The 19,280-nt window shown below is 38.8% G+C and overlaps 2 protein-coding genes across 15 annotated transcripts in view; one reads left to right on the forward strand and one right to left on the reverse strand.

The window, feature by feature from the left end:
- TMEM164 (transmembrane protein 164) overlaps positions 1 to 2,651 on the forward strand; it is a 93,185-nt gene extending 90,534 nt beyond the window's left edge. For all 3 annotated transcript variants that reach the window (XR_007165791.2, XM_048070640.2, XM_048070643.2), the window contains one exon: positions 2,444 to 2,651. Coding sequence is in view for 1 of the 3 variants with exons in the window: in XM_048070640.2 (XP_047926597.1) it covers positions 2,444 to 2,629 (186 nt within the window). In the remaining 2 variants the exon portion in view is untranslated. The remainder of the gene's footprint in view (positions 1 to 2,443) is intronic.
- Positions 1 to 19,280, reverse strand: part of AMMECR1 (AMMECR nuclear protein 1) — a 104,544-nt gene that overhangs the window by 38,299 nt on the left and 46,965 nt on the right. For 6 of the 12 annotated variants that reach the window (XR_010834743.1, XR_010834744.1, XR_010834745.1 and 3 more), the window contains exon 3: positions 4,629 to 4,739. Coding sequence is in view for 2 of the 12 variants with exons in the window: in XM_048070633.2 (XP_047926590.2) it covers positions 4,629 to 4,739 (111 nt within the window). In the remaining 10 variants the exon portion in view is untranslated. Of the gene's footprint in view, positions 1 to 1,360; positions 1,418 to 4,120; positions 4,225 to 4,628; positions 4,740 to 19,280 lie in introns of all 12 variants that reach the window. The other 6 variants (XR_010834748.1, XR_010834749.1, XR_010834747.1 and 3 more) reach the window with 3 other exon arrangements.

Raw genomic sequence — 19,280 nt, forward strand, 5'->3', positions numbered from 1 at the left:
TGAAACGTTACGTGAAATGCTATTGGCAAGAATTAGTTCAGACTGACATTTCTGTTGTGACCTTCCCTGTTCACAGAAGTCAAACATATATAATGCCCCCGCACACCGCCCACTCCCCACGTTCAAAAATTACAGTCAGCAACACGACTAAGCTTTGCCCTGGGCCGGCAGCAATGACTATCCTCATCCGTAGCAGCATTGCCCAATAGTCAGGGCTTTGTGAAGTTAGTGCTGGGTCGTGCGGGAAGATAGAGGGAAGGTCAGATGAGGCTATGATTAGTAAAAACAAACAGGAATTAAACAGAAATTAAGCTAGGCTCAACAGAGAGGGGAGATGCCCTGTCTGTACAAATACTTGCCTCTAATCTTAACTAAATAAGGCCAACATCTATTTTAATGTGATTGGTCATTCAATTTTGGTTTTTATTTTACTCCTTAAACACGCTTGCCATACTGTAGTCTTGTAGTTGGGTATTTAGCTTTCCTGTGTGGGACAGGCAGAAGGGGACAGAGTTTTTCATGGAGAGAAGGCAGGCGATATAGCAGCAGCAAGGACTGACTCCTGAAATCGTTGATAAATACTGGGCAATAGAAGTCACTAGTAGTGAACTGGTCACCAGTAGTCATGTAGACTCTACACCCAAATTCAATTAAGAGAAAGTTGGGCTGCAGGTTTCATTGCCTTCATTCTTAAACTTCTCATCCCAAGCTTCCCTCTTTGTTTGCATTTCTTGACCAACCACATCTATGGAAGCGAGGCTGAATGTCTGAAGGTAGCCGTAATTCTCAGGTGGAACACACAACAAAAAGACTGATTACATCATACAGTCAGTAGAGACAGGTCTATGCTAGTTAAGAATGGTGACTTACATGTTACTTGAAAATTTAAATCTGGTTTTCAGCCATTATGCTAATCCACTTAAGGCTTGCAGCCCTGTAGTTTCATTTCATTGCTTTCTGCTGACATGAGATTTGTGTGTCATATAATCCATATAATCAGTCTCTCTTTATTTGGCTCTTCTCTACTATTTTTTTCCCCATATATATATATACATAGGGAGGAAAATGTATACATATATATATATTTATATGGGGAAGGAAAAAAAATATATACATATTCTAGCCTTGACATGATAAAAATTGTTAAAACTTAATTGATACAACTACACTTGTTAGATCTAAGTGTGAAGTATGACTTCCAATTATATGAAATGTCTGGAAAAAATAACTAAAATATATAAAATAAATGAAACCATTTCATTCAGTATCTCAGGTGTAAAAGAGCAGGAGTTTAAAACTTCAGTGCCAAAATTTAAAGTATTACTGCTGAACAGAACACACAAGAAAGTAGTTTATCAACCTGTTATGAAAATCTGTGGTAACCTGCTTCCAAGTTCAGTGTATTTTCTTGAAGGAGCTGGAAAACACAAGGTATTTTTCATAATCTGGATTGGTTTACTTTTATGCATTCAGATGGGATATTCACACATTCAGTCTAAAGAACTATTTTACCCATTATAAACTTCTTACATCCTAATTTAAATATGCAATACAATGAAACATTTTGAAAAAGGATATATTTTATTCAACTAACCTCTTAGTAAAATTATGTTGAAGTCACTAACTCTGAATCTATATTTTCATAACGTTCTGCAAAGGATTTTAATAAGACACTTCCTTCCTGTGTCACTGATATAACTGCAGAGAAAACTGAATTCTAAGATTTTATTAGGAATACAGCACTAGCATTTTAACTATGGGTATTCTCATCCCTCCTCACAACTTAGGCAGATGCATCCAATTAATGATGAATCATTCTACATAAATTTCCTGTTTAGAATGTACTAGCATACCAGCATAACAACCTACAGAGCTCAAAATGGGGAAAAGAAACATACTAGGTCACAATTCTTCACCGCTTCTGTATACAGACCAAAAAAAGGTTTTATAAATGTGCATTTGTCCTTGTCCCAAGAAGGAAATTGTTAACCACAGACAAACAATCATTGTTATTTGAAAGAAGTTATACTGCTATACACAGGTAGAGGTGCATACACTACACACTGTACGCAATATACAATTAGAGATCACTACTAGGATCAAGGAAATTCTGATTTATTGAGATTCTAAGCACTATTCAGTATATTGGTAATGATGTGAACTTGCCTGATGTGAACTCGCCACAATTCCATGGAGGGTGCTGAAAAAGGTAAGAACGAACTAGACAGACAACTTGGTTCTTTTCAGCAATGCTGTATCTTCAGAGTAACTGAAGAAAAGCGCCTTTCAGTGTTAAAGTAAAATAAAGTCAGAAGAATATCTGCCTGTATCCTCGACTGAAAATTTTGGTCAAGTTCCACTTTCTGAAATGGAGAGCCCATTCATACTACCTACTTTACTGATTAATTTTGCCACCCCTGAAGAAGTTTTTGTTTACTTTCAGGAACTGCCCTATCTTCTGCAAGAGCCTACTGCCCACATACTGTTGGATCAAGTTACAGTGCCCTGGTTTCTGATACCTCCAGGCAAGGCTTGTGAAGCTCCAAACTCCAGAAGTCCACAGGCGTTTCAAAGCTGCTTCTATTCCTCAAACGCTCTCTGCTGGAAGCCCTGTAGCTGGAATTACTAATGCCATGAAGGAAACTGCTCCAGGTATCCCTATCTATTTTTTTTAAATAATGACTGAGATTAAAGAACAGTTTTTTTAGTAAATTCAAATAGGAACTTTACACTTCAGCAGTAATTTCTGAGTTCTTTCGTTTTTACTTGTTTTGTTGTTGTCGTCTTTTTGTTTGTTTTTAAAAACGAGGAAATATTTTTGGTGCAATCCATGTGAAAAAGGCTCCATATAAAAGGTAATAAAATCCTATATGCCACAAAATAGCATAACATTTTACTTGCAACAATTTTAGAAAAATATGTTTGTATGTAGTTTCATTTCTCTTCTCTTGAATATTACTGAATTATCCTCTGGATAGCTTGGTATAACCTTCAAAGAATGTGGCCATTACTTAAATACTGCACTGAAAATATTTGAGTCCCCTTTACTTTTGCATCACTTCACATATATTATGACTTCAGATTTTAGAATTAAAATGATGCAATGGGAATCTTTTAAGCATTTATTAAAATTATGCAAGAGTACAGCAGTATTTGATTTGTGACAATGGATAATCTATTAGCAATACTGCTGTTTGCATACATCATACAATTGCAAGGATTTCAAACAGCTACTTTTCAGCTTCAAGTGTGAGAATTCCATTCTGGTAAGAGATATCTGATACATTTCCATTTCCTCATTCTTATATTTTATCATTTTGTAAAACTATTTTTTGGCTATCACCTCCTTCCTAGTCTTTGAGGGAAATTTTCTGTACAAGCTCACTGTTCTGGATTGGGCACTGTGAAGAATGAAAAGCATTCTATTGCAGGGGGCTGGAGGAGCCCCCCTCCAGTCTGGCTCACTAATGTTTAAGATTATAAGACATTTAACCTTCAACAGAGGAGTTGCTTTGAGTTTAAGCTTCTCACTGACCATTTTGATTGCTGAGGTTTTAAAGGACACAAGCAAACATTCCACAGCACATAATAAAGCCAACAGAATAAAAGTAACTAGGTCTGAGAAGTTTATACGGAACTCCAGCAGTTGATTCCTTCAAGTTGAGTAGACAGAAGCAAAAAATGAACAGCTTGTAACAAACTAGTGAGACGTGTAAGAAAGAACATTCCTCATATTAATATTACTTAATACTGGGATTGACACGATGCTTTAACAGCAAAGAGGAAGATCCCATAATGGAGGAAAGCCTCCAATCTAAAGTGATCTGGAGGCACCAACTATTTTAAGTGATGATAATTTTAGAGGTATTTACATGCCTGATTATAGTTTCTATTTTAAAGCACCATAAACAGTCTATTATAACTGAGTGGACAAAATTCCATTGATTCTTTAGAAAATAAACTTAAAGTAGAAAGCTTGCTACTAGCTCTAGTGGTAAACTGATTAGTTTTCACTCTATGCAAAGAAAATGGAACAATATTAAGGTGAATGAATTTAGGTGTAGATCAAAAAAAAATGAAGGATTATGCTGCCGGGGAGTGAAGGATTATCATCACTTACCTCCCTCATCCAGAAGCTTCCCACTCAGGGGCTCGGATGTATCTGAAGAGTAACATGTAATGGAAATTTGTAGCATTAAATTAACTGCAGCTGATTGGAAGCACCTGATGGAGAAGAGGTGAGAATACCTGCTGTTTTAGAAGCGTGAATAGGATAATCCCAAAATCTGACTTTCTGGTCTTCTGCCCTCACATTAACTATTAAGCTTAAAATTTGTCTGAGCACTGGGAAAAAAATACTACAACAGTCAGTTACAATAAGCTACTGGAGAGTAGTTTTCTAAACCAGTAAAAATAATACAAAGGATCAAGTTATGGTTTAAATGAAACCATAATCCCATGGCATCAGTAGTCAAATAACCAGACAATGATGTTTAGCAAAGGGAGATAGAAGTTTTCATTGATCAGTACAGTGACACAGCCAAAAAAAGCAAACCAAAACACACCTATCAACTCCCCAGTAGAGTATTTAAGTACTTAAGTCAAGGCTGCAGGAAACAAAATCTTACCTAGTAAGTGTGTACTCCCTGAGTCCTGAATGCAGGTTCATGGCGGAAAAAGTACCTATGCATCCACGCAATCGTTTATCTCGACCAATCTTCCACGTTACAAACAGTGGGCTGTTTTAGGGAAGAGAGGAAAAAAAAAAAAGACATGATCACATAAGCAATATTGACAGTCAGTGTGGAATTTCAGCAACTGTGCTCTTCCTTTTTGAGCAAGGGGAAGCCAAATGTCTAAAGTAACTGTATCTGAGGGGGGCACAGCATTTAGAAATGTATTTTGCCATTCTTTTGCCTGCTATAGAGACGTTGCTCACATAAAGTAGCAGGAAGTAAGACTAGTAGAATACTTAATAGCCAGAACGAAATTCTGCTTGGTAGCACACACAATACACTCAACGTCTTGCACTGTTACCAGTTAGCCTTCTCTTGAGAATGGGAAAAGCCTCTCCTTAGACATCTATAAATAAAGAACCTTTAACAGAAGAGAAGAATACCTGTGACACATTAACCAGCCCTCCACCTGAACACACTTTTGTCTTTAACACTGCAGACAAGAAACTACCAGAAATCCTTGGAAGACACGCAAGTTTAGGAACACTCTCCAAACTTAAAGGACTACCTGAACAAAGAATATTCTTTCCATGAATCCCACATCACCTACAGTCAGCATTTAAGAATCTCATAAACAAACTGGAGTGGAGCAAAACCCCTAGTAAGCTGTATACATCACCATAATATAAGTGTGACCATTGCAAAGAAATATTTCTGTTAACAAACAGCTTTGTATTAATCCAGAAACTAAGTGAAAAAGGAATCAGTCAACCTTCTGGGACCAAAGTTTTCATTATATTTCTGTAGCATTGTATCAATACACATACATCAGAAAGCTACACAAACATGAATTTCTCAAGGAATTGCACACAGCTCCTGGATAAGGAGGACTCTCTCAGCTCTAAAATTTGTAATCCTGAGATAAACAGGTGTGTATAGAGAAGCATATGAACATACATGTACACAAAATCTCTCTATATATATGTTTTCCAAAAAGTAGACAAATCAAAGTGAATTACACAAACACACCTGCACTTTCTCTTACTAGTAGGCTTAAGAATACTGAAATGACTTCTTATTTTTTGACACAGTACTCTTGATCACAAGTAGGACCATGTTTCTGCAGAACAAACAAACACGTGCCTTCAGCCCCTTCCCCTTAAATCTGGTTTTAGTTTTTGTGAGAAGGCTATTCAGGCATAAACATGCATCACTCATGGTATGAAGGCCAGAGCCATGCTGCACAAAGGCTGACAGAAGCAAGGTGCACTACTGACATTTATAACACCTGCAGCCATCTCAGACACTTAAGGATGCTTGACTCCCTCCAAACCTACCTGATTAGGCACTGCTCACCAGCATTTTGTGCATGTACAAGCCACCATGCTGAATATGCCTTGTTTCTCTTTATAGCTTTTTTCTCTCCATAGTGTCCTTACTATACAGTCCATAGTCATTGCTATGAAGAGCAAGACATCTAACATGAGTTAATCTATCTCAGGCTAGCATCTGAGAAGAGGAGATTACAAAGCAAATGTAATTACCATGTGTGCCGTTAAGGAGGGGAGCAGATCCAGACGCGCAGATAGATTGAAAAAAGACAAGTTGACTACATCCAAAAAAAAAGAAAAATAATCTTTATCTGTTACTACTATCAGTGGCAAGTAACGAGCAAGATTAACAACACTGAACTGTAAATCAGCCTTCGGTAATTATGTCTTGTCTGACTCCTTTTCAATGACCAGTAAAAAAAAACAAAAAAAAAGTTTCTCTGTAGTTTGTGAAACAGAGAACCTCCTTTTCCAGCCATGCTAAGTTTCTTACATTATACCAAGGTTAAGAGCTTTAATATCTGAGAAGCTCAGTCACTGCACAACTGCGTCAATCACTGGACAGCGAGACCCAGACAGATGTAACTGTACTAGAGGCATACACATATGGATGTGTGTGTTGTTGGACTCCCACTTCATTCCATAGCGCATATTCCCTTTTCTCCTTCCATCCCATTCGCTTTCTCTGGTGTGGCACAAGGTCTTCATCACATGGCAGGGAGAACACACACACATGCCTCTCAATCTCTACAGCACCAGTGCAGCAGCATCCGGTCCTTTCACAACTTTCCCAAACACATTACTGCCTGCTGGTAGAGCAGCTTCCTCCTTTATTTGATTAAACTGGGCAAGTTCCCTTCTTTCAAGGACAATGAAGGGAAGAGGAAGCTTAAGGCATATCTTTCTTTTGGATTTACTTTTATTTCTTGTGGGTTTTTTATTTTTTTTGAGAATGAAACAAAAAAACACAGGACTTGATGACCCTTGTGGGCCCCTTCCACCTTGGAATGCTCTATGATTCTCTGATTAAAAAACCAACCAAACAAAACAACAACAACAAAAAAAAAAGAGCATAAAGCCCAGAGGGACTCCTACCTCCCATTTAGTGTAACACAGAATGTAACACTATGACTTCTCCACTCAGATCATCAAGCAGCACTTGACTAACTCAAGAAATGTATCCCAGTTCACCTAAATGGTACCAACAAAATTAGTAGATTGCTATGGTACTGAACAAGCCTTTTTCCCACTTCAGAGAAGCAAGCCTCAGTAGGATTCAAATCGGACCTCAGGATTATTCTCTTGACCTTTATCTTTGGATTATGAGATTTATTACTTGTAACATACTTAGCAGAGTGCTATAATTCAGAGAAACATACATGCATTTACTTTCTTGTCAAAATGGAATTCCTTCTAGGATGGCCTCATTACTGCTACTTTGAAAGGACAAAATATCAGAAAATGTGCTGAGACCGCCAAATGAATGTCAAATAGATTGTTGAAACATTTGCATGTGCTTTGAAGGTTCCTGTCAACGAATACAAAAAGAAAAAGTAAAGGTTATATAGCTGTATATTTGTACTACTACTAGTAACATGAACATACAAATCATACTAAATTTAAACCTCTATCCATTGGCTAAACAAACCATCACTGGTAGCTAGCTACACATGCTAAACAACACAAAAATCTGACTTGAGATATTTTTCCAATATTTCAGTTGCTGCTTCCCCCAGTCATGCCTCCCTGTTCCCCAGGAGCTACTAAAGGTGTCAGCATGTCTGCATGTAAGATTTAAGCCTACTGAACAGAACTACTTTTCTTAATTACCTTCACAGACATCTTCAAAGCATAATATGGGCCAAAGGTTCAGAGAAGTCAGTGACCCAAGAGGATTCTAACTCTTAAAATTCAAGAAATAAGGCCAAAAGAGACCTTCAGGGCTCCTGCTATCACAAGGAATAATTACATTACATAATTTTGTTCATAAATGATCTATATTCTTTATCTTAAAAAGCTCTAGAAATAATGGGACAAAAAACCCAAAATGAAAAATTAGAAATTTGCCTTGAAACATCATTGAAGTTCAAGACCTCTGAAAATACTCCAATTTCCTGCCAAAACATATTCCCTGTCAGCTCGTACCTAGCTATTCTTGTACTAGCCTTGTCCTTTAGCTTAAGGAGTTCAATTCCCTTCCTGGTTATTATTCCCTGAAGTATTTACAGAAAGAACATATCAGCCTTCACTGTGCTGAGCTAAACAGGTCACGTTCATTCAGTTTCCCCTTAAGCGGGTTCTTCCCATTCTGACCATCACAGCTCTCTACACCTTTTTCCAGTTTCAATTCACCATGTTGAAGATCACTGTCCAGAACTGTATTACAGAGGAGGGAGGGTCTTTTACCCACATTAGTGCTTCCATCTCTGAACTAGAAACACTGACTGCTACATTTTAGGATCTAGTCTCACAGCCTAATATACATCCAAGTCTGTCATTCACAACCTTACAAAGCATTTCTGTTCTTACACTAAACAAAGACGACAGAAAACCTGCTCATAGAAACAGACAAACTATGCAAAGAATGTCTTTCTTTTTAGTAGCGTTCTTCTGTTTTTTATTGGCATCCTTGGTTTCAGCTGTTTGCTTCTTTTCTTCAAGCCTTCACTGCTCTTCTTGTGTTTTAAAGCCAGTAAAAATCCACAAATAAACTTGCCATTTAACATCCTCAGATCCCAGGTTTGCAGTACAGTGCCAAACTCCAGATATCAACATCAAGAACAGCTGAGTAAATATGTAACTTTTCAACTTGAAAAAAACACTTATTTTCCTCTTATTTTTTTTTCTTTTTTTCTTTTTTTTTTTTTTTTTTTAAATGAGCAACATCTTGTTAGACCCGAAATGAAAATCTGCACCTCCAGGCACTTGAAAGAAAAACAACAGAAGTGAAAAACTTCAGTAAAAGCAGAAGAGGAGGCAGACGTGATACTCAGGAGTCCCTTTCATCCAACCACGTAGGATATGCATCACATGCTGGAGATCTGGGTCGTCTTTTTGCCTAAAGAAGTTGGAGCCCACATATCCCACATGAATGCTAGAGTACATCGGGGTGGAACGCTCTCGCCTTTCTGGCTCAGGATCCCTCCCTCCCTCATACGAATTTTTTGGTTGTGTTTTTTTTGAAACATTCATTAAAACAGATGCTGCACTTGCCTGCGAGGGCTCTAACAATCAGCTTCATGTCATCCTCTTACTCAATTCAGGGCGAAGCATCTTATTAAAAAGCAAAACAGCTCTGGGCTTGGGAGTGAGCCCTCTTGAACCAAGAGACTTGGAAACGTCCTTGTCTGATGGGTTACCCAGCTTCTCACCACAGTGCCAGCTACCTCTGACATACCCTTCTGCCAGAGCTAGCAACAGAAGTCAGGCAAAGCACCCTGAACAGCCAGTACCTGAAAACTGGCGGAAGAGACCAAACCTAGTCTCTAAGAAAATTCTGTAGATGTCCTAATTGTTCCTCTTTCATAAGGCTCTTTATTTTGTGTTTGGGGTTTAGACACTGAAAAAATATTTCCATCTAAAGCTGCTTACTGGTGTCAGCAAATTCACAAGTGACCTGGAGATGATAAAACTTTCCATCCAGCCATTGCCTAATTTACTATTTATTGAAAAGTCTTGCCCAGCTCTAATCTAAATAGATCTTGCAAAGCAGACAACTGTTTCAATTATTTGCTGTGGGCTGCTATACCAGCTGATGGTATATTGTTTTTCCCCTACTTTCAGTTTGGAAACTGAATTAAAGAGACAGTTGCAACACCATAAAAGCTTAAAGTAATACTGCCTTTTTTTTTTTTTTTAAATATAAAATTGCAGTCATCAGAAGGGCCATACACAATTGTAATAAGAAAGAGATGTCATCTCCTTGATGGACTAAAACATATGCATGTATCCAATATCCTACTTATCCTAACCACTGACCTGAGAGGCTAGCCAAAAAACGTGTGGCTGAAGCACAAGAGCATGGGTCACCCAGAGTCCTGCCCCATGCGTCGCTTCAGCTACTTTTACACCTTTTTCGTTAATGAAGAAACTGGGACAGCCCCGTACTTCAGTTGAGCATTGATCTGTTACAACTTGTAGAGAACTGATGAACCATACATGAAGGTTACAAGGTTTAAACCTATATAAATATCAAAAGAAAGCATCTAAGTATTCTCTTATATACCATGCTTACCCAATGCCCCAAGCATATTTCTCGTTAATGTTTCACAATAAAAATCCCCTAAAAAAATTAGTGACCTACTTGCTATGATATGTTACTGAAAATACTTCAACTGAAAGTAAAAGTGTGCAAGCTATTTTAGTAATCAGCTAATCACAGTCAGAGTCAGCATGCTGGCACTGTGTAGTTAGCACTGTTAAAAATACATTATCTTAATATAAAGCAGCACTGGATACAAGCTGACTTTTATTTACCAGTAGTTTTAACAGAAAAGGGAAGGGATTCTTTAATTTGGAAGGTGGAAGAAGCAAAAAGCATGAATACGTGGGTCTTTTCTTGTACCATTAGAAGCAGTATGAAAAGTTCTCCTCTTTGTTATGGATAGGCAGAAAAAGAAGGGGGGGGAAGGAAGGAAAAAGGGGGGAAAGGAAAGGTAACAAATCAAAAATATTTCTCTACCTTTATGAAAGTTGAGTGAGGACTTATATTTTTTTATTCCACTTGAAGATTCTCAAGTAATAGAAAACTCATAGGACTTGGAAGTGAAAAGAATTTAACTTCATGAGCTTAGAGCTCATGGTATTTAGACAGACATTTTAATAATAGCCATTTAACCTATCAACTTTTGTAACAAGGAAGGGAATAAAGTCTTTACAGGTCTAGTATTACTTGACATCCAAGGCTGTAGGACCAGACGCTTAAAAATTCAGAATAGTGATCCCTTTGTGGGACCAGAGTGCTTCTAATCAGCTCCAAGCACAGCACTCCCAGGAAGTACTCTATAAACAAGCGAAGTTGCAAAGGCAGTGGTTTCCTTTCTGTTTCACAAAAGTGAAAAAGTGAACAATTCCTGAAATCTAGACATTTGATTTTTTTTTTTAAGTTAAAACTTTTTCTGTCTTATTCAGAATCACACTAAAACTGACGAGAATGCTGAACAGTCATGTAATAATGTTTCAAACTAGCACAAAAAGACAAAGTCTATCATCAGAACAGTCAGTTGAGACCCCTTGCACAACCAATGCCTTATTCCGAATCACACAAAGCAGTCTCCCTACTCACCGATGCAATCTAAGCTTTGTTATTCTCCAGGCTTTGGCATTTCCACATACCACAATTCAATGAACTAATTAACATTACTCAATATAAGAGAATATAGCTTAATAATGAAGGAGGTGGGTGCATGCACACTGATAGCTTTATCAAGGGCATCTGCACATACGCTTCAAGGCACAGGGAGGGTAGATATGTGGGAAGTATCTGGTTTGTGATGAAAGGGAAAAACTTGATGGATGATATTATGGAGCTAGACAAAGACAACAAAAACCTGGTGGGCACCTTTCTGGAAGAGAATCATAAAAGTACACAGTGTGCTCCAAGGACATTTTGGCTTACCAGATCTATGCTGGAAGAAATCTGGTAAGACACAAGAAAGTCAAGGAAGCTCTTGCAGCATGCTGGTGGCTCCTTTCCCTCCTGTTCTTTTGTTGTTTGTTTTTAAACTCAGAGAGCGTGGAAAACAAATTGAGAAGACCTAGATTTCATTTTAATAATTTCCTCACTATCTCTTACCCACTCAGAAAAAAAATCTGAAGTGCGAGTGACCATGAAAAGACAAGAGTTCAGGAGCCTTCAAAGGGGAAGAAGGGAGAATGGCAAAGAACAAACAAACAAAACCACCACAACCCACATCACCTATAATTGTTGGACCAATACAGCTAATACCAGCCAGGAAAAAAAAAAAAGTTGGCTAGAATAGGAAAAGACACCTTTCAAGCAAATTAGATTGTTTTTAAATACCTCGGACCAGCTAAATATAGCTAAGCTTTAACTTTAAAGTAACTGAAGCAAGCAATCCCAGAACTAAAATAGTTGTCTTCGAGAATGTGTAATCAAGGGATGAGATGCCAGGACACAGCAAGAGAGAAAAATTAAAACCTAGAGAAGACAAAAAAGTGATACTTCTTTTTTGGCTGGGTGAATTTTAGGATGCTTTTGTTTATTTCAGCATAATGAGCTCTGATTCCTAGAAAAATACTGAAAGAAAAATTCCTACAAAACAAAAAAATACACTTGAATACACTTGTCAAGTTTGGCTGTTATCCATTTCATGCCAAAACAAACTTGCCTTCTCTAACAGGCCTTGCCTTAAAGGGAGAATTAAAACGTATTTTGATTTTAGTACGGCTTTTTGACACTGTCTTTTAAGTAAGATAGCTAAACATGGTCCAGATGACTCATCTACAAAACAGGGTCAAAACCATGCACCAGTGGAGTTCACCATCAAACCAGAGCTCTTTACCAAGCTGTGCTCTACAGAAACATATCCTGCATTTGGTATTGCTCGTGTCTTGTCTTAGTCAATGTTTTCATCAAGTGTCTGAGTGATTGGAAAGAATGCACTTAATAAACTTGCACCACAAGGAAACACGCTGCAAAAATTAAGATCTTGTCAGACTGAAGACCTGTATGGCACGAGAAAGAAGGGGACGCTACAGAACATGATTTAACAAGTGAAGTTTTACACTCAGATGGGAATAATACAATTAAAAATAGGAATAGACAACATAGTAACAAGTGAACTTAGAGCACTTCTAACATTGAACATTGGGCCTGCATAGGAGGTCAAATGGGAAATCACGGAATCACAGAATATCCTGGGTTGGAAGGGATCCACAAGGATCATCGAGTCCAACCCCTGGCTCCACACAGAAACCAGACCCTGTGTCTGGAGCATTGTCCAAACGCTCCTTGAGCTCTGGCAGCTTGGTGCTGTGACCACGTCCCTGGGGAGCCTGTCCCAGTGCCCGACCACCTCTGGGTGCAGAACCTTTCCCTAACCCCCAGCCTGACCCTCCCCTGTCCCAGCTCCATGCCGTTCCCTCGGGTCCTGTCGCTGTCCCCAGAGAGCAGAGCTCAGCGCCTGCCCCTCCGCTCCCCTCGTGAGGGAGCTGCAGGCCGCCATGAGGCCTCCCCTCAGCCTGCTCTGCTCAGGGCTGAACAATCCAAGGGACCTCAGCTGCTCCTCACACGTCTTCCCCTCCAGACCCTTCACCATCTTTGTAGCCCTCCTTTGGAGGCTCTCTAATAGTTTTAAGGTGAGGCTGCACCAACACAAACAAAAGCAGCAAGGCACTGATAAGGCCCAAGCATCAGAAAGGACGAGGTTTTGGAATAACACTCCAAAAAAGGCGTTGACTAAGAGAAGCATCCAGAAGAGCCACCAGAGATCTGCTAGCTGTGAGCTAGGAAGAGATGGAAAAGACTGGGGTTTAGGCTAAGGAAGAAGAGTCTAAGTAGACATCTAAGAGCTATCAAATACAAAAAAGGCTTTTTGCAAAGGCAATGAAGACAATCTGTTCCCTATATCCTTGTTGGATAGTTCCAGAAGTGAAAGGATTCAATTATGGCAGGAAAAATTCAAGGTAGGTATTAACTTTAAAAATCTTAATGCTAAGATTTCTAACACGATTTCTGGGATTGACTGCCTAGAAAGATGTGCAAGTGCCACCATCAGTGTATCTTAAAGGCCTTCACAAACAGACCACTGTCAGGAATACTGTAAGTATATTTGATTCTGCCCTGTAAAAAGAGACTAGACCAAATGTCCTCCTAATGTTTACTGCAGGCTCATTTTTTGATTCTGTATGATGCAACCTAAAATAACAAAGGGACAATTCACACATGAAACTCTCTTTTAAATTGTGGGACAGATGACTGTCCTTACAAACCTCCAGGATCAAAACCAAAGCATACAAGAAAAATCACTTTCATCTTGAAAGCTTCTGTCCATTTATTTCTATGTAGTGGTATTACAGAAATGAATAGAGATATGAGTAACACTATCCATATTCTAAAGATCAGAAACCATTTTATTGCTTAAAACAATACAACTGAGTAGCTTCAGCGAGGTTCAAGGTACTATTCAAGGCTTCCTTCAGAGCTAAGCTCTTTCTGAATCAAGAATAGGAGCCAGTTTCCTCACCACTTTGAACTACAAACTCAAAGTAGGCTCTAACGTGAAAAATTGAAGAAGTCCATGGACATCTTTCCTATTCTGAACACCAATATAAAAGCCCCTCAAAGGGTAATTTTTGCCCCTTTTTTTCCCTAGAATTAACTCACCTTAAAGACTTGTATAGTTTCTCCTTCGGCCCAGTTAGCCTAGATGCAAACTAAAAGCTAGTTTTTCCACTACAGTGCTACTTAACACATATTTTGACATGAGATAAAAAAACAACAAAACACTACTTGCTTGACTACTTTTACACAATAGGAAAAAGAATTAGCTGCTGAGTAAAGTGTCTGAAATCCATTATTCTGCCTGTGCCCAGTTATAGACACACACACACACTTTACCAGAATAATCATCTCCTCTAGCAAAATTCCGAAAGACTGGGACACGTCTGAAAAAACATTTCCCCTAACAGGAGGTAATTTAGTCTGTGCTAACATGCTTCTTCCTCCTGGGGAAATGCACTGAGATTCTTAAAAGCAGACTATGCTGCATTAGTCCCTCAACATACTCAGTCAATGAAGAAGGTTCATTATTGCCATAACACAATGATCCAAAGACAAACATCACAACATACCAGCTTCAGATGATAGATGCAAATTTCTACTTTAAAAACCTATCGAATTACTGAAAAAGTTAAAGTACTTCTGAGAGCACAGCATATTCTTTCAGTCATTGTCAGCACTGAATGCTCAAATGAGCAACTCTTTACACTACTGTGCTTCAGAAAATCATTTGGAGATTTCTTTACCCATATAATGGATTTCACAGATTTGGTGGTTTTCCTGAAATCATTACATGCCCCAGAGAGATCAGCCTTGCAATCAAAACTTGAACTGCTAGGTGTGAATTTGTTAGCAAGTTCCGCTTATCTAAGCAGCTAATCTTAAGGAGGGTCAGCAAGCACCTACTATTTTAAGAAAATCTAGTTTAAACAACAGCATAATCAGGGTTAAAAATAAAGATGAGCGCTTAATGACAGGTCATTTTCTAAAGTGAACCTACAAGACCATAATTAAAGTTGCATTCAATTTATTAAAACTGAAATGATTTCACCAACTTAAATTAAAAATAGAAAAAGATTGATAGAAATTCACATATACAATCAGGTGATATGTTTGTTCATTCAGCTGAACGAACAGTGCTGTTGTTTTTGTATGCTACCACTATACAAATTGAGGCAATATGGGCAGCACTCCAGAAAAGAAAAAGGTACAAGTAACAACTTATGGGGTGGGGAGGCATGGAGAACATTTAGGTATGTCCAAATGGACAACTCTCCATCAGACACTACTACTTTTGCACCTTTTCCCTCCAGCTCTCATAAGACAATCCACCAACTTCATGAAATGAATTGAGTTTCTATGACATGTTTTTAAGTTCTCTGTTCACTTTGCTAAAATAAATATTTATATGTAACAAAATCCAGAACTACTAAGAAATCACACAAGTTGATTATGCAGGCTTATTTAGTACTGCTAAAAAAAGATTTGAAGATTTGCAGTTCCACAGAGAAACAAAACCAGCAGCAAAAGTTAGGTCCTATGCAGACAGAGAACGGCTCAGAAGAAAGCCAGGTTTATGCACCTCTGTCCTAGAGCCCAAAAGTGTATTTGAAATAATTACTATTTTTAGTAATTTATCATTTAATAATAATTATTATAATTTTATTTATTTGATTATTATAAATAATTATTTGCAGCACCATATAACTGCATTTTCAGGAAACAAATTTAAAAACCATTGTATTCAAAACAGAGATGCTCTTCAGCATTGTAAGGGTGCCAAAAACTACTCACTTATGCTGCAGCAGCTCCGGGCCACAGGGCTCCTGGAAATTCCTGGGAATGGCACCTTCCATGCAGGTCACCCATCCGATTGTTTGCAGTGTTGCCTAGGGGTTACTGATGCATCTTCAAGTCTATACATCTGTTTTTAGGGTAAGATGTGAATTTTCTTCTAAACGGAATGTTTCTTCCCCAAATTTCCATAATGACAAACCGGGCTGCACATAAATTGAGTTTGTACGAGGGACTGATTTGTCATGGTGTTTGCACAAACATACAGCCAAGCACGCACACGCTAACCAGAAGGATATACCGGTTAATCAGCTCATACTGCTTCAAATTCCACTGCTTCAACAATGTTCCAGCTGCAGCTTTCTATCACCACCAACTCCCAGATCCATCAAGCAGTTTTACAACTCCATTAGCAAACGTCAAGTTTATACATCTGGATAGTTGCTAAGTCATCAAGTTAAATTAAGTCACCTAGAACTGGGTATCTCCAGAACATCAATCCCTTAAGGCTGTCCTTCAGCCACTAAAGCCATTTGTATTTCCAAAACATTAGGATGAAATTTAACTTAGGATCCAACACAGATCTTATGCAGTTAGGACAAAAAGCATAGGCAAGAGAAACTTCCTTGCCCTTAGAAAGCATACAGTTCAGGGCCTGAGCTCCCAATACAGCACAGTGGTTTTTCTGCTCTGTTTTTAAAAATCAAACCTTAGAAACAGTTCTAGCCCATACAGCTGTGTAGACAGCTTTCCAAATATGACCCAAGTATTAGCCAATGCAACATCACAAGGTTATTCCAGCACCTTGGCTGCCGATCTTAGCAACAGTGTTAACACAGCCCTCGTGTTTACTATTTCTTGTCAGAATCATGCATGAAACAGGGAAACCATTAGTCATTTCCAATTTCAAATAGTCTTTGCAATGATGAAGAACAGTGGCACGAAGCCGTCAACCACACACAAAAAAAGGGAGGAGAACAGGACTTCAGAGTAGACATCAGGAGAAAAAAGTCAGGGAGAAATAAAACTGAAAATTCCTAATTCCTCTGGAAGACTGTGGAGGAGAACGAATAGCGGTGAAAGAATCTTTTATCTTCCTCTGAATGCTGAGCAGAACAAGTCAGTGAGCCCTAAATAACAGAAGTTACGGCAATGAAAAGGAACTACCAGAATGGGACAAGGGTTTACATCCTCTTTAAAACACAGCGACTGTGATGCCAAGGCTCCTCAGCAGGGTGTTATCACACTACTTTCTGTGATCGCCCACACCACAATCCCTGCTCCTCCATATTTACCTCTGACTAGTAGTGTTAGCCTTCTGTCTTGTGAACTTCTGCTAATCCTATCCAAGCCCAGACCAGCAGGCTGAACACATGGAACCTCAGAAACAAACAGAAAAGTTATCTCCATTTTAACAACATAAGTCACTAGACAATGAATTTTGCCCCCTTCTCTCCCCAAAGGGGCACTGCTTTACACACCCCTTCCATGCAAGGTGCCTACAAGCCCCCCCAAACAGGTCCAGAGGGAGCACTGCAGCTTCAGGGGACGCATCCCTGAGCTGCTTCCAGACAAGTGTGCTTATCTGAGCGGCACAGCACCACGCATGAGAGCGGATAGGATAGCTTAGCACTTGGCCTAGTCGATTCTGGCTCTTATGAAACACTACAACAGCAATTGCTCACTGTATGATGTTTCTTAACAGGGCCGTAACCACATGGCGCCCCTCAGACCAGCACCAGCCTCATACAGTTCGAGATGGGAGAAGGTATAGGAATAATAGAAATAAGTGACCCAAACCAGAATTTATTCAATGAACACTAGAGAAATCCAGCAGCAACGTCCACTGTTGGCACTGCTCAAGGAAAAGGTGATGAGAAGAGTGGCACTAACACAGAAGCCACAGCAGCTCATTTTTATGTAGCTCCTTACAGGAAGCAGTTGCACTCACGTATTCTCAATGCCAAATAACATTGGTATATGCAAGTTTAGAAACCAATAGCTTATTTGGGAACTGATAGTTCAAGTGTTTACTTCTCTCTCCATCAGACTCCAAACTCATTAGGCTTTAAAAGTCATTCTGCCCATTGGGCTGGTTTCTACATTTCCATACTCAGAGCATCTTTTGCGCATTTGTTCCCCCCCCCCCCCCCTTCTCCTATCTCCTTTGGCTTTTTGGTCCTTCCTGCCTCCCGCCATCTTTTTCATACTTAAGCCTATCTCCCCTGGTGACCAGTTTTTGAAGAGTAGGAAGAGGAAATAAAGTAACACTGGAGGTATTGTATGCCACGTGCCCATTACAAGTCTCTGGGTTGAGGCCCTTCCCTCTAAATGGCTCCCTGTTTGCTCTCAGAGATCCTGGAACACTCATTTTGATTAAAACATTTGGAGCACTCAGTGTGGTCCCAAAAACTCAGTTTAAGTTGTTGCCATTACAAAAAGGTGGATTTTGAGTTTTAGAACGCCAATATGAAAATTTAGCTCCTCTTATCAAAGTGCTGCTTAGCCTTTCAAGAGCATGCACACGCTTACTCAACACACCCACAGCAAGGGGTGCACTTTCAGATAAACTTTTGCTCTAGAGTCTACAGACACCAATAAGTGTCAATGTATTATAGGTTATTAAGACACCTTAATTTGTAACATTTAATACAATTATATAACAATATGTATGTTAACATTATAAAACTGTTCACATTTATGCTCTGACCTACTTAAGCAAGTTTTTTCCCCCAATTGCACAATTATGAACCAGAACAGAAAATCAGACTTTATAACTATGAAGTTAATAAATCAATTCAGTGTCCTTACAAATTATTAAAAAGTTATTACTTCAGAGTCTGCACTCACCTGATTACGGCTTTCTATGGGGCACATTTAAATATTCCCAAGAAGTATAATTTTGCTTCCTTTGCTTTGTATTATTAGTCATACATTATACTTCCCTTAATGAACTCTAACTTTGTATTATACACTGCAACTACAGGTTTCTTACACTTCAATTCACAAAAACTATTAAAGCAAAGCTGGTATTTTCTCCTTGGCTATTCCTACCTTTCTCATACCCAGAAAACAATTTGTAGAAGCAGAGAGGCAAACCAGCAAAATGCTGCATTTGATTCAATACACAGTTTGCATCAAAACAACGTTGGCTATATTTTAGGTGTTTCCAAGTGGATAGGCCTCAGTCACCTCCCCACCCAGTTTTCAAAGAAACCGAGCAACTTAAAACGATAT

Source organism: Anser cygnoides, chromosome 13 (assembly GCF_040182565.1).
Source record: "Anser cygnoides isolate HZ-2024a breed goose chromosome 13, Taihu_goose_T2T_genome, whole genome shotgun sequence".
Lineage (NCBI taxonomy): Eukaryota > Metazoa > Chordata > Aves > Anseriformes > Anatidae > Anser > Anser cygnoides.